This window comes from Chaetomium strumarium, assembly GCF_033439665.1.
Source record: "Chaetomium strumarium strain CBS 333.67 chromosome Unknown B0T15scaffold_1, whole genome shotgun sequence".
Classification (NCBI taxonomy): domain Eukaryota; kingdom Fungi; phylum Ascomycota; class Sordariomycetes; order Sordariales; family Chaetomiaceae; genus Chaetomium; species Chaetomium strumarium.
Genome location: NW_026944429.1, coordinates 7,198,598 through 7,214,072, shown reverse-complemented (window position 1 = coordinate 7,214,072; position 15,475 = coordinate 7,198,598). Strand labels below are relative to the sequence as shown.

The window sequence follows — 15,475 nt, the reverse complement described above, 5'->3', positions numbered from 1 at the left end:
GAGGCAACTTGGAAGGTGGGGTGCTGCACTGCGCTGACTGAAGCGAATCTGGAGAATGCATAGATATTGGCCCAGCGTCGGCCACTTCCAAGAGGGAAACGATCCATTGGCTGAGCATATGCAATGTAACCCTCCCATGTTTGACGAGCACACTCCTCTAAGGGGCGACTCTGGCTGCGTGCGCATATGACTTGTTCGCTAGCTCCTGCATGACTAAACACTGTTGGGGGGTTTGAGGTCGATCTCATGGTTCGGCGAGGAGTCAGTGAAGTGGATTTGATTGAAGCTCCCTCGTTCCCACATCTTCGGTTCACTACTGCACTGAACAATATCTGCAATGACAGTTGACGTCCTCTTGTACGTCCTCCAAGCACTTCCTACAACCCTTTTTGACCTGTCATAGCATCGGAGCCGCGGGGCATATCGGAGCTGCCGTCCTGCAGGCGCTCAAGACAAAATTCCCTGAGCTACCAGTGGCCGCCATCGTCCGGTCGCATAAAGACGCCCAGCACCTAAGTGATGCATACAATGAGAACCTCACCGTCATCCAGGGTTCGCTCGAGGAATGCGAACTTCTCGAGGCAGCGGCATCCAAGGCTCGTCTCATCATCAGTAGGTCTAGCCCCCTTCCCCTCCAATTTTTCACGACCCAACAACCGCTTTCATACAGACTGCGCCCCTGATGTGCCCTACGCGGAGGGGATCGCCGCCCTGCTGCGCGGCCTCGCCTCCCACTCCAGTCGCGCCGCACCGAGATTCTACATCCACACCTCGGGCGCCGCCCGCCTGTGGGACCCTCCGAACGGCGACGTCGAAGGCCGAGTCTGGGACGACGTAGCCGACGTGGATTCCCTCCCCGCCTCAGCGGACGCAACGCACGCCCCGACCGACATGCAGGTCGCCGCCGCCGCCAGTCCCAGCGCCGGTGTGCACACGGCCATCATCTCGCCCTGTTTTGTCATCGGACGCTCGCCCAGCCGCGCCCACGCAGCGCCCATCACCTTCCCCCACTGGATGGACGTCGTGCGCGCCGTGGGGGGCCCGTTCACCGTGGCGAGCGGACGGAACGTGACTTCGTTCGTTGACACGGAGGTGTTGGCGGGGCTGTATGTGCGTCTGGTTGAGGACGCGCTGCGGTATGTTGTGGGTGGTGTGGATGCGGTGCCCGACGAAAACGTCTGGGGTGCGAGGGCGTATTACTTCGCGTCGACCCTGGAGCTGTCGATGAGGGAGTTCAATGATCGGTATCTGGTCCCGGCGTTGAAGAGGTCGGCGGCGGCGGCGTGGTTGAAGAAGGAGGAAGCGACGGAGCTGTCGGTCGATGAGGTGTGCAAGATTGTCATGGGGAGGTTCGGTGATGCTGCGGAGGCCGGCCTCTGGAGTCGGCATATTGCGCAGGGTTTCGGAACAAGCATGCGAACTAGGCCGACGAGAGCCACCAAGTACCTTGGATTCCCTTTCGGGGAGGGCTTGCCGGGGCTGGACGCTGCTGTGGCGGCGATGCTTCGAAAGATCTGATCGTAGGTACGACCCCATGTGTTCTTCGTTAATAAAGCTCCTCACCACAGGTGATACATCTCTCCCTTTTCTCCCTGCTCGTAGCGCCGGGAGCAGTCAATTTTGATTCCTGTCCCCTTACTCTGAGTGCTTTAGCGGAGTCGTCAACCTTCCCCTGTACAGCCATGCGAGCGTTCGATATTACCGTCCATGTGCGTTTTCCGAAGAGTGTGCTCTCCGAACCCTTTCTGGGTAAACAAGACCGGGTCAAGCAAAAATGGTCGCAATGGAGAATAGATCATATATCAGACAACCGACGGTCTAACATCCCAACGCATCACAGGGACAAGGAAGCCCCAGCTGGCAAGCGCTGCCGTCAAATGTCCGTATCTACCTACCTGGTACCTTAGATACCGTACTCTTCCACACATGGACTGACATGGAAACATCCGCATCGTGTGGATCAATAGGTACTTGAACCTTTTGAATCAAGGCTACGCAGCCCAGGCAGGTTATTTTCAACGAATGGCTGGGTTGTTTTCGGATGGACGATACGGATGGTTTCCCTCTTGACCCTGCCTGCAGCCCTATTGGGCGGGCAGTAGCGCCGGGAGCCACGTGGCCCACCTTGGATCCTACACGGGCAGGGGCGGCGGGACGACGGGATCAACTTCTCACTGGAGTCACTGTCCGTACTTGGTGACCGTTGCCGCATCTACCACAAATCATTTCCTCTTGCTCAACAGCTTGAAATCATGCAACTGACACATCAGAATCGCAATGTCGGGTTCTGAGTTCCATTCTCAAGTATGCTGCCGCCGCTGCGGGCAGTCGCTTCCAGAACCCCCGACACCCGCGGGTCTCGGCCGAGATGCATCCCCACTGCCCCACTTAGTGAGATCAGGGTCCAGTTTCGAGCTGGAAAACACCGAAAGAACTTGAAACGTGAAACAAGACTGCAGGTATCTACTCCATACACGCCGTATCTGAATCCGTAGGATCGGGATTGATATCGCCATCATACGGATACCCTCATGCCGAACTCCTAGGTACGATTCCTAAAGTATTAGTAGTCCATCGCCAGAAGGACGGGAACCCTCCCCCCCCCTCCAACGTCCTATTATCAAGCAACTCTATAACTTACATCCAAACGCAACCGCTTAGCACTACTAGTAGTGTAGTGGACCGGAAAACCTGGCCGTACATATACAACACAATACAAGGTTGATGAACCGAGTTAACAACGCCTTTCGCCGGCCCGGCCCGAGGCTAGCAAGCGTTTGGTGTGGCTCTCTCCAGCTGAACTGAATCTTATCATGAGTTGACCAGGGTACGTAGGGCGCGTCTGGATCCGCATGTGATCATTGTGATGTCGGCACCACAGGTCACTTACCCTCCTAGATGCAAGTCAAGTCGCAAATGCATTCGCGGATAATCGGCATACAGAGTGTTTCTGTATGCATCCCAGGGCGTTGGCATAGTGGACCCTGCCCTTGGCAGGTGCGACAGCGGTGTAGTTAAAGCCGAAGCACCCAGGCGGCCTCCCAGTCAGGGCATCTAATCTTCGCTCGTGGAACCTCGCTCGTTCGGATTCTTCCCGTTCACCCATCTTCTTCCAGGACCTCCAACATATTCAAAGAATCAACCAGCGTGAACAAGCGCACGCAGCAATCATGTCGCAGTATCCTCCCCAAGGGTAAGTCCACCACTGCATTCCTAGTATACACACCATTTCACCCTTTTGCGCATACCCATCCATCTTCGGCCACGCAACATATTCGCGAACGAGTATCCAGGAACTGAGGTGCTGTACTCACTCAACTGACCGGTTCTGCCCCGACACTACAGTGGCTACCCCCCTCCGCAAGGCTACCCTCCGCAGGGCTACCCGCCTCCAGGACCTCAAGGTTATCCCCCTCCGCAGGGCTATGCGCCGATGCAGTACCAGAACCCGGAACCGCCCAAGGAGGAGAAAAGCCACGGCTGCTTGTACACTTGGTAGGTTGCGTCTTAGTCTGTACTCCTTGATTCATCACCTGCTTCCAGAATCCGTCATGAACGATGTGCTAATTCATTGCCTTCTTTTGTCTAGCATTGCCGCCATGTGCTGTTGCTGGCTCTGCGGCGAGACTTGCGAGTGCTGCTTGGAGTGCCTCGACTGTCTCTGCTGAGCGCACAACGACGGACGCGCCGATCGTGCTGGCCTGACGCCCTGTCAGATTTTGACTCATTTGAGAGTCGATCAACGATCTGCGAAGCGAAATGAGCCCATCTCGACGATGTTGGACCGGGAAAGGGGGTCAATCGGCATTACGATAACCTTAGTTAATGATGAGGATGGATGACTCAATTTCTTCGTCTTGTATTTTGCAGCACCTCAACGTCTTGACTTGGCTCTGTCAATACTCGATATAATTGCTTCGTTGCTAATACGAAGATGTGTTGCTTCTTACCAAACAAACGCCCTCTCTCTGGACCTCGTGCCATCAGCTCACACTCATATTCTCTACACAACTGACATGCTCGCCGTCATGCCCAGGGGAGTAACTAGTTCTCAGGTGTGGTTGACCCGTTCAACCCTGTAACGCGTGGCTTGCTGGGCCACGCGTAAAATCGCGTTGACACGCGTTGGTAGGATGGGCCGTGGATTCTGAGGTCACAAAACCGCAGACTTTGGAATTAACACGGAAATTGTTTGTATGGGCCATTTGTTGGTGGTCGTTGCGGTGATTGTGATCCACAAGGGTTAGGGTCAGCTTCAGGGGCTTCCAAAACATTGAATCATTGCTGTCTTTGCCTGAGATAACACTGTGAAGTTGACTCATGAATGACCATGCCAAACTGCTTGAAGTACCATATCAACAGTTCTAGGTCACATTTTTAATACACAGACGACCAATACACCTGCCGTAACATGAGAAGACACGCAAACTTGCGGCGGAGAAAGCCGCTTGACAGTTGAGATGACTGCACTGACTTAGGACTAGGAACGGCAAACACTTACAATGACTGATCGCCACGTTATCCATCAGCCTTAACATTGGAATATTCCGCACGGTCCTGTGTGAGTCTGACCAATTCCCAAGACATGTCATCCATCTCCCACTTCTTCAGAGCTCTGACCATTGTCACCCTGAGGACATGCTTTGGCAGCCACCAAGAGATAGCATCCTCGTTGCCGTCGTGTCTTTCCTTGTGAAATGTGTTCCCTTAGACGTTGACTCACAGCTACATGAGTTGCTCCGTCATGGCATGAGGGTAAAAACTTACATCTTCCCCTTTGGTAACTCGTGAAGTGTTACCATATGACAAGGTGGTGTTATTCGATTCCCGAACATATGGCTTCCCGTGGGTATAAAGGGTTGCTTAGACCAACCGGCATTCCCATCTCTTGCTTCTCTTGTCACTATTTCCCCGGAAGCTTCTGGGATCTCTTACTGATGATGAAAGGAACCGACTGTCGCAGCTCTTTATATACAGATGTATGCGGACAATATTGACTCCCCGGCCCTGCTTGTGGTCAAAGGCAATCAGTCGTCCCACGTCGCTGCGGGTTGATGTTTCCAGTAAACCTGCATCAGTATATCATGTGTTTGAGATCCTATTATTTTACCAGTCCCTGGGTAGACTCATGAGTTAAGAGACTCTTACTGAACAATTACTATTCTGACTTGCACGATCGAACGTGCCCTTCCTCCAGAGCATCACCGGGGTGGTTTGCCAATAATGAGATCGTGGGAGTGTATTTGAGGGCGCCTGTCAGCTCTCCCATTTGCTTGAAACAGACAATTGTTCTTTCATGGCCTCAAGCTCCCGGGTATTCATCAATCCATTGGGCTGGAGGTAAACAAGTGCACTGAACAGAAGAATATATAGCACCTGCCAGAATCACATTGAAGTATTTAGGCGAGCCAAATCCATCTAATATTGTTTACTTTCCAAGCTCATCCAGTCTTTTTAAAGGATTTATTTTCAGTTCTACACATGTTTTTCTTCCACCGACCTTTTAACTTCCTTTGCTACTTCGACCACTCTCAACACCAAGAAAACACAGAACATCAATCGTCCCAGCGTCATCCACAGAGGTATCCTACCTGCTGGTGCATCGACAGTATGTTTCTTCCACCTCATGAACTGTTTTGACCGACTGTCGCTAACATCAAGTTTTCTTAAGCATAAAATCAGCGAGGATGGCAGATCAACGCCAGCCCGACCCGGTCCAATCGTTGACCGAAGCGTTCGATGGATTTTACATCTCCCTGGTGCCAACCCCCGCGGCGGAAGCTCGACAGACCTTGCCCGCCAATGTCAGTTTTCAGGGAACCCAAGACCCTCGCGCGCCAGCAGGACAGTTGATGGCGGTGCCGGCGCCAGCAACAGCAGACAACGAACGTGGCGGCGGGGGCAAGAATCTCGTTCAACCATACAACCCTCTGCCGGGCTTCGTAAGTATCGTACCCATGGACCTCCATGAGCCCAGTTGCTTACCACACCAGACCTTCCTTTCGGTTCCTCCGCTTGCAGTCCACCACCCGGACCAGGGCGGCTCGGCTCAGGCTTTCGCTGGTGGCTCCGCCGGCTCGCGGCAAGTGATAGTGCAGAGACGATCAGATCTGCCTTTCCAGCCGCGAGCGACGGGATCGTTCCGCCCTTCAGCAATGGCGGACCCTTACGCGAGGGCCCGTCGTGACTATCCCACTCCGGACGAAATCGCCCGGCGCGTGGCGGCGGGCGTCTCCCCAAATTACCGGGGAGACTACACTCTGCAGCGGAATCGGCCGGCGAACATTCCGCCGGAACACAACTGCTCCGTCTGGATTACCAACCTTCCCCCCGGCGTCAACCATAATCAACTTCTCGGAGCCATCCGAGAGACAGGACGCGTGTGGGCGTGCGTGATCACGCCTCCGTCCGGCAGGTATACGTCGGCGGCCGCGAAGGTCACGTTCTTCACGCCTGCGGCCGCGCAGACCATGCTCGCCCGCTGCAATGAGCCCGGTCAGCCTGGACTCGTTGTCGGCAACCACAGGGCTGCCGTTCGCCCTGATCGGAACCCAGTTGCGGAAGCGCGGGACCCTGAGGACCACACCCGCGTCCTCAGTATCAGGGGACCGAAGGACCTCGTCAACGAGGCTTACCTCGCGAACTACTTCTCAAGGGCGTTCGTTTATGAGATCGACGAGATCATCTGGCTCGTCGAAGGAGAGGCCATTAATGTTTTGGAGTGGCGGTTTGGAAGCTACCGTTGCCAGGCCCAGTGGGCTTGGCGAAACATTCAAGAAGACGCATACCTCCAGCAGAGAGGCGTCGTCATCACCTTCCAACGGGATCCCTGCGACATAAGCAGGTAATCAGGGTTATGGATCGAAAGATGAGGTGGGACTGAATCGAAGTCCTCTGTTGACGATCACTCGAATCCCGGACGGGCGAGCTGAAAGGGGGTATGGCAGGAGGCTAACGGGCACACCGTCTAATACCACACAATACTAGCATTGAAGTGGAAGCATTTCCATCGGCAAATGCTTGGTGAATATTCGAGGCTTCCTTTTTTCTTTTTTTCTTTTTCCCTTGTTCTTTCTTTTCTTTTCTCTGTTTTCCATTCTTCACTTTTCAGCAAGGTGTTTTTTGTTACTTCGGTTGGGGTTGGGGTCCAGACGGAGGGATCAAATGCCTATGCATGGATGATAGGGGGAGCTCACAGTCATCAGCGGCACCGTCATCATGTATGATTACAATTGATTCAGTCATCCCAGATTAAGTTGATCTGGACCACCTTCGCTGCTTCGCCAGTGCTAGATGCCTTCCGCTGTGACGTTGAAGTGCCACTCTTTCACTCAGAGTCGCTGCGTCCTGTTCATATAACATAGGTAGGTACGGTCCCTCTCGGCGCCATCTGGGTAGGTAGTCGGTCTCTTCAACGCTCCGAGCAGAACTGCCAGGAGACCATCTGTTCAGTCGGAATTATCAGTATAGCGTCTTTCAACTGTCTGACGTGTTGGACCGGTTATCCACTTCCACTCAACACTGCCGGCTTTCATCCAACATCCGCTATGTTCTGCTCAGTCCATTTTCTGATATTACATCCGCCTAAAGCTACAAGACCGGCGACGTTCTCACTGCTGTTGACGGTAGATTGGCATAGGCGGCATTTGGGGTTTCGGGATCATGCGGCTGCCAGGCCTAATAAGCCTTGCGGAACATCAAAGAAGATCTGTATCTCCGACAACGCGGCTTGACCGTCGTATTCACAAGTATCCTTGTAACCTTTAGCCTGTGATCGAAAACACTATCAACAGATAAGGTCGACTCAAAGCGACTTCTAGTTGGCTACGGACACCGACACCAGCATGGCCATATTGGAGCACCTGTACAACCAACACTGAATCGTGCTGTCTCGCTGCAACTCTCATCCGAAACACCACCCAGCAGCTACTACCAACCCAGCCGAGACTTCTACAAGCTCGCGTCAAGATGTCAGTCGTGGCGGACGCCGAACGGACGAGAAGAGCACGTCCGCCATCATGATGGGCATTCGAGCTCAGCTGGAGGTAGAACCTGTATGCTTCTTTCCTAGGAGACTGTATTGGAGAAATAATAAAATTACCCTTCACAAACGGCTTGGCAGCCGGAGCGGAGCAGATGCCGGTGAAGCCCGCCTCGAGGAATCTTCGAGCACCCATCGCTACAAGCGTCGACGAGTGTCACTCCAGCCACTGGTTCAACACAAGCAGTTGACACTTGATCTGCCGTCAGACCCAATTGATCAAGCGAACAACGGCATGAAGGGTGCGCCGTATAAGAATCCGCAGTACGAGCTTCTCCTCCAGGCCAAGGGTATTCACATGCACGACTGGAATCGGAAGCCATATACACGCATCCAGCCGGCCTACTCCTTTCTTGACCAACCACAGCCGACCCCTATTGAGACGCCGTTCGATGATCACGTCTTTGGAAAGCATGCAGGGCGTTACAGGGCAGAAACCAGTCAATGGTCATCCAAGACATCTCTTGACTGATTGTACCCTCGGTGCAGACCCTAGCCATTTCGGCGCAGAGCACCTCGAGCATGCCGCCGAAAGCGTGAACGAGGTCTAGAGCAGCTCCATTCAGTGTGTAGTGTACTCTACGGATGAGCTATGGGTCAGATGGTGGAACCGATGGAGATACCGGCGACGGCCCGGTCCGTTGTCAGTGGACCGCGGAATCGGAACGGAGTCTGCTGATCCGCACGGCTGGGACAACCTTACTATCTATCAACTACTAGTTATTCACCACAACAGTCTGACGGGTCTTCCTACGGATCTACTCACATCAAGTGTAACATCGTCGGTTGCGAATATCCATTCTCAAAGCCCCGGATAGCTTCTCTTCTTTGCGACACGATAATTATCTGCTTCTAATGACCCTGGTATTTCGTACTGTACATACTAGTCTACTCTCCAAGGCAACGTATGTATTGTACGTGACCGAAAGGATCTTGGTCACGGAGAGGAGTGCCTTGCGAGCAATTCCGATACAGCTTGGTAGCGATGAGACCAATCTCAATCTTCAAAGTCCCCATGTCGACCACATTCCAGCGCCCCGGGACGGCCCAAAATCCCATGCTTCAGTACCGGCAGATTCCCCCATTGACCGGTGTGGAGACGCCAAGCGGGCGTAGTCATACGCAGGGGCTGCCACCCTGATTCTCGTCTGGGAACATTCGCGAAGCGATCAGGGCTGTTGAGCTCAGCTGGTTGAGCTGCGATACAAAGAACTTCTGGCAGAAGGACAATTTTATTGTTCTAGAAGGTCAAATCCTGAGGAGAGGCTTTATCTAGTGGAACACAGGCGATCTGCGATGATTGTTGATTTACCTCTTTTTTCCAGGTTGATCTTACCGGAGCTTCCGAGCGACAAGCCATTATCAATGGCGCCGCCGAGAGGAAAGTCCTCGCGTTGAGTGTCTTGTTGTCCCGGCTCCTAACATGTCCATGCTTGCGACGGTCTTCGTGTCGAATTTATGCAGGTTTATTACAACATTGGCATTGGCCGCCTTCAACAAGGCCTTCTACACTAAGGTACCTGATGTACGCAGCTGAGCTGACACACGAGCCATGGCGCCGAGAGAATCCTGGGGTTTATTTTGCGGACATTGAACCGGACCGGGCCCCGGACCAATCCCCAGTTAGTTCCACCGGGTTAGGTTGCATTTTGCGGGTTAGCTAAATGTACCAGGGCAGTTAGCGCCGCTTCTGGGCGCTCGAAGCCGGGAAGTTTGAGAGCCGTCGATTGGTGTGACCTGAGGCGAAGCCTTGCTCTGAGTCTCTGACGCATGCACGCCTCTCCGAGTTTGGGAAGGAAGGGTCTTGGGTGTTGCATTCAAGGAATTGGTCTCCCGGGGCCCTTGGACGAGTTGGATTGTTCAAGACTTGCGAAGCGAAGGATCCGAAGGATTCAGATCGCCCTGCGAAAGATCTGAAGCAGATGATCAATGTTGGGACAGAGGCACGGCGATTCCATGGTGATTAGTAGTACCGGTATGTATGATGGAGATCGTCCATTCGGAACCCCTGAACGCCGCAGACATCCCGACTCAAACCGCATCCGCTTCCCTCCGCCTGGGATTTGGCTCCGAGTGCACTGACACTGTCGTTTCCATCTGGATGCCTCCCCCCTCGCAGGCCCCAGCAGAGGTCCCATGATCGCCAGCCTGGATGGCCGTCTTAAAGTACACCCCGTTATCACTGCTGCTACCCCCCGCGGGCGAGTCGACCGACTCGAAGTCGCCATATGACCCCTTGTGGCTGGGCTTCATGATGGGCATCTCGCCGCTCTCCAGGCTGGAAGTCTCGTCGACGTTCGTCATTGCCGCGCTGTGCTTGACGTCTCGCTTCGAGCGCATCTCGCTGAGCTCGTGGCCTTGGGCGGCGTGAGGATGTTGGCTAAAGACGCGCGTTCGGGAAGTGCCCTCTTCGTGCTTGTGGTAGCCGGTTCGAGAGCGTGTCGCCGAGCCTTCGCTCGAGATGAAGCCCCAGCGGCGGAGGATCCTCTCGAACAGGCGCTTGAGGGTTGGAATGCAGCAGGCGATGATGCTATTCACGAAGTGGTTAGCAGCCAGGCATGGCATCGCAACGTAAGGAGGAGAAGACGTACGCCAGCTGGGCCTCGACCATGCTCCAGGTCGTGAGCGCGACCGTATCCATCAGCGTGTCACCCGTGCTCCCATAACTTCCAACCTTGAAAGTCTTAGCGATCGAGGCGCCGCTGGCAAAGATGCCGAGGCCCATGACGAACGTGAGCGCAATCTTCTCGCGGAGAGGCCGGTGGATGTGGATGATGAAGGTCATAGGCTGATGAAACCGGGGGCGTCAGCGTTGCGAACAAAGAGCATGCACCTAAAGGGGAACATACCGCGAGGCTGAGCGCAACGTCGGTAACAATGGTAACGGAAGAGTTTACGTAGATGGACACCTGGCTCTTCTTGGGATCGGCACACACCACGGAGGGGTCGCTGTGGTCCCACACGCCATACAGCGGCGTACAGAGCGACAGCTGGAAGACGTTGGAGGTGATGGCCACGGCCACGGACAAGACCATGAAGGCGTACATGGTCCAGCACCACCAGCGGATGTCGCGCTGGATCCGGAGGAGCATCCACGAGATGCTCACCTTGGAGAAGGCGAGGCTCCAGGGGAAGGGCGGCTGGCTGAGGAAGAGCCATTTCTCGGCCAGGACTTCCTGGTCGGGTGGAAGGTAGTAGTTGTGTCGTCCGACGCCGTACTTGACGGCCACTAGCAGGAAGGCGAACGAGACCGCATCGAATACCTAACGGTTGTGGAGTGCGTCGATTAACTTCAGGCCCCAATGTAGAGCACGCCCGACTTCCATTGCTTACCACTGCGAGGATAATGAAGTAGTCGTCGGGGGACAGGCGGATGGTGGGCCGGACGCGAGTCCAGATGCGAGTGCCGAAAAGGGTCCAAGAAACAAGGTGCAGAGCTGTGACGACGCCGACGACGATAGAAGCCTTGGACTCATCTGGACCTGGCGGGCTCTCTGTTGAGGACATCGTCCTGTCGAAGACTGGTCCCAAGGTCTAGGGAGGATCTATCCGCAGCACCCCTGATCTCTGTTGTCCAAATAAGGCCATGCAACGGGCCCAGCGAGGAGAAAACGAGTGGAGATGTTCAGATAGATCGGCTGGGGTAGCAGCAGGGCCTGGGGAGAAGTTATAGAAGTGACTGAATCCTTCGATCTCCATTCTGGGGATGCTGGTCAATACTCATTAGCCCTTGACGTTGACCTTGACACTAGATGCGCCATCGTTTCCCTTTTCCTGTCCAGGTATCGTTCTGGAACCTCATGCCCGTCCGGGGTATTGATGGAGGATGAGTGGCAGATACCCGCACGCAAGCCAATCCACGCGGAGGAAAAGCAAAATCCCCTTGCAGGAGTTGCGTGTAGGCGGCAGATCAGCAACCCAGCAGTCCAGGGGGGTCATTCCCCGGTTAACGTTAACCCCAGAAGAGTTGGTTTGGAGAAGCCTCCGACTCTTGGCTGCAGGTTCGAGCTCGAAGTCTCGCTGTTCTGTGCAGGGTTTGCCCATGAATTCCAGGCGTTAACGACACGAATAAGAAGCCACCGCCTGAGCGCACGACCGGGCACCGGCCAGCCAGCCGCATTAAGACGTCGACTCGAGGAGACATGCCCAGAAAAATATTTCGGGACCGAAGAGACTCTTGACACATCACACTGCTAACATCACTTGGAAAAGTCCATCTAGTGATTGTCGACAAATTCCCTCATTTATTACCTGCCAAAGTGTGGGCGGCTGGCCTTGTTCGTTAAAGCATGCAGCATTCGAGCTTCTCCTGGTTACGCGAATTCGTCTGATCGGATGGTCGCACGACTCAGGTCCCTCATCAACAGATTCGGCAGCTCTAGGACCGTCAGAGATCATAACTCCTCCTCGGTTCCGAAGTGATGGGCAACGATCTCAACAGTCCACTCCCACCCTACGTCATTCTAACTAGCGGGGGTTGCCCTGTCCCTCTTAGATATTGCCCATGAGCACGAAAACTACTAGTACCTACCTTCTAACACCGACCTCACAGCAACATGAAGTCGACACAACCACCGCCAACTTCCACAAGATGCTCCGTCACTAGCCCGGAATCCCCGTCCCATCCAAACCGCACCCAGCATGCTCGCACGTCGACGCGTTATGGATATACCGTATCTTATTCTTGCCGCCCTCGACCCTGAAGAAGTGTGCCATCCGGCATCGGCGCATCCGTGGCACAGAGCGGCCCAGACCCGGAAACCCCCACGAAGATGGACACAGGCGCCCACCCTCCTCGTCCACGACATATTGGCGAGTTAGTTTCACCGTGATGGTTTCGATGGCAGGCCCAGGCCGCACATGTTGTTGTTGGCTCACCGCGGCCCGGATGTCCGCCCGCCTTCCAGACGCGCGCGCAGGGCGTGCCGAAGGGGGACGGCGACGCTGGCGTTGGCGAAGCGGTTGAAGTAGGCATCACCTGCCGCTTAGATCACAGCGTGCGTGTCGCGCTAGGGGAGGAGGGGATGGGGGCCCAGTTCTCGAGGGAGTCCCTACTAGTACTTAGGTATACACGGGGTGTGTTACCGATGAGTCCGGAGGGGCATGAAAGGGGGGAGGCAACAACGGACCGGGATTCATACGCACCCGTGGAGGTAACCCGTGGCGATGAATACCGATGTTAAAGAGGATGCGACCTCTCCGCACTGCAGAATGCAGGTGCCGAGAGATGCGGTTTCGCATTCTGCCGCTTGGTAGATGTTGCGCAACATGCTATTAGAAGCGTACAATATGCCCTTTCTATCGCACATCCCAGATGACGTCTCGCTGCTGAGTGAGCCCAAACAACTACATATCTTCTAGCCTAGGCCAGGTTATTGACGTTGTTCGAACCCAGGAACCCGCTCTCCGCCGTGTTGTCACGACTTACCCTCTGGATGTAGCTCAAGAAGATAAAGATTTCCTTTACTAGAACCGAGTTAGCAGTAAGCCACCGGATTCGCTGCTTTGCGGATACCCAGCTTTTCTGATCCTTAGAACAACTTCCATATCACTTGGACGCTTTTGTTCGTTGTCTTGCTCATTGCCACTGCACAGGCTTCCCAACATCAAGAACAAAGAACGCGAGCACAAAAGTCATTGTCAGCCGCTAGAATATCAAAACCGCAGTACCGGAGAGTTCGTCCTTTTGGCTCTCAGCTCCTTAGGCGTTTCCGCTACCATAAAATCCAAAGTCACGATACTCGAGAAAGGAAAATTTTCCGTCGCTCAAGCTTGCTGCTAAAATGGCAGCCCGCAATGACTCTGGCCAGGGGTCCAAGCCTACTCGTAGGCACCCCATTGACATCAAAAAGAAACCCCCCCTGACCGCGATATGCGTTGAGGCTGCGGAGATTAGTTGGCTCGAGGACGGAAACCGCTGCGGATACAACGAGGAGGAGGATCCTGATTCTCCCATGCTCGGGCCGTTCTCTGGCCCGTGGAAAGGCGTTGATGACTGTCTCCAGAAGGTCAAGGCCTCAGCACCACAGCGGACGATTACTAGGTCTGACCAGGAGCTGTTGGACAAGTATCGCAGACGGCCACATAGGAACCACGGTTCCTCTGAGGCAAAGGTACGAGAGCCGGGGTTCGCGCGTAGCCTGGCAGTGTCTCAGTCCGCTCCCACCGTCGCTGCCCCATGCTCGGCAACTAGCCTTGTGGTGATCGAGGCAGCCATAGTGGATATTCCGAAGCGGGCTCCTCCTCCTCCTCTTCGGCGTATGAAATCCGGTGTTTCAGTGACACGGATAGCTACGAGTACCTAAGGGAGAGTCCGCCGGTCTGTGAGATGACCGCACTTCAACTGTTGGGTCCCTGTTTCATATTATCCTACTAGTCAGAGACAAAATCTAGAACGTAGACGATGGAAGAGAGAGATATAGACTAAGCCTTTTACTTGAATTATAGTTTGTTCGACATCCGTGATTCTCATCCTGGCTTGCGCCCGGTCGTATGTCCGTGACCGGCGACAAGTGGGTCTGTGTCCGGGGCCGACCTGCCTCTTTAGGCTATCATATGAATCAGGAAATGACCCACTAGGATCGGACCCTAGACGCCGAATGTGAGTCACCGATGTGGTTGTTCAGCAAGAGTTTCTATTGCTTCCCAGACTGGCATATGCAAAACCAGGTATTCAAATAGGTAGAGGTGATTCGGGTAAACGGTAAGTGTACCGAGGTCGAGGTGTTCAATCCTCGGCCATACTCTAGCTAACCGCCAACAACCGATCCCAGAACGCAAATGGTCTCCGCATCCATGACATCCGACCCGGCTCCAGCTGAGGCCCGGGCTCTCCCGAAAGGCTACACCCTTCACGCCGGCTACCCGCCCATCCCGGCGTACCTCCACCTCCGCGCGGCCGCCGGCTTGACCCCCAAAACAGCCGCGCAAGCAAAACCCGTGGCCGAACACAGCTGGTATGGCTGCTACATCACCTTCTCCAACGCCACAGCCAACAACAACGAAGGAAAAGACGACGGAGACGAAGAAGAAGTCGTCGCAATGGGCCGCATAATAGGCGACGGCGGCTGGTACTTCCACATCGCCGACATGGCGGTCCTGCCGACGCATCAGCGCAAGGGGCTGGGCGATGCCGTGCTGAAGGATCTGCTGCGACACATCAAGGAGCATGCGCCGCAGGACGGGACGGGCGCGTATGTCACGCTGTTTGCCGACGGGCCGGGGAGGAGGCTGTATGCGAAGAATGGGTTTGTCGAGTCCCTGCCTTCGGGGCAGTTGGGGATGAATTTGCCTATGGGCTGGGAGAGGCGATAGAGGTTACAGCGAGATGGGTCACGCATTTCCTAAGGACCTGGTGGGCTCTCGCTCATTCACTGTGCACACAGCCATTGCATTGCGTCAGTTGCTCTCCGTGTCCAGGACAACCAAATCAGA

At 54.7% G+C, this 15,475-nt stretch overlaps 4 protein-coding genes across 4 annotated transcripts; 3 read left to right on the top strand and 1 right to left on the bottom strand.

The window, feature by feature from the left end:
• Nucleotides 1–134: 134 nt before the first annotated feature.
• B0T15DRAFT_521995 (uncharacterized protein) lies at nt 135–1,881 on the top strand. The gene is made up of 4 exons (XM_062868593.1): nt 135–357; nt 404–612; nt 671–1,709; nt 1,841–1,881. Exons 1-3 carry the CDS (start codon nt 338–340, stop codon nt 1,516–1,518), a joined length of 1,077 nt encoding a protein of 358 aa, XP_062727380.1. The 5' UTR covers nt 135–337; the 3' UTR covers nt 1,519–1,709; nt 1,841–1,881.
• Nucleotides 1,882–6,155: 4,274 nt separating this feature from the next.
• Nucleotides 6,156–6,848, top strand: B0T15DRAFT_389622 (uncharacterized protein; the record flags this gene model as incomplete). Its single annotated transcript, XM_062864502.1, has 1 exon — nt 6,156–6,848. The coding sequence occupies one exon, from the start codon at nt 6,156–6,158 to the stop codon at nt 6,846–6,848; it is 693 nt and encodes a 230-aa protein (XP_062727379.1).
• Nucleotides 6,849–9,940: 3,092 nt separating this feature from the next.
• B0T15DRAFT_80621 (uncharacterized protein) lies at nt 9,941–11,704 on the bottom strand. Its single transcript, XM_062871341.1, has 4 exons — nt 11,375–11,704; nt 10,891–11,304; nt 10,633–10,829; nt 9,941–10,571 (listed from the first exon to the last, which is right to left on the bottom strand). Exons 1-4 carry the CDS (start codon nt 11,546–11,548, stop codon nt 10,073–10,075), a joined length of 1,284 nt encoding a protein of 427 aa, XP_062727378.1. The 5' UTR covers nt 11,549–11,704; the 3' UTR covers nt 9,941–10,072.
• Nucleotides 11,705–14,600: 2,896 nt separating this feature from the next.
• B0T15DRAFT_80599 (uncharacterized protein) lies at nt 14,601–15,421 on the top strand. The gene is made up of 2 exons (XM_062871340.1): nt 14,601–14,744; nt 14,815–15,421. The coding sequence occupies exon 2, from the start codon at nt 14,822–14,824 to the stop codon at nt 15,353–15,355; it is 534 nt and encodes a 177-aa protein (XP_062727377.1). The 5' UTR covers nt 14,601–14,744; nt 14,815–14,821; the 3' UTR covers nt 15,356–15,421.
• The last annotated feature ends 54 nt before the right edge of the window (nt 15,422–15,475 follow it).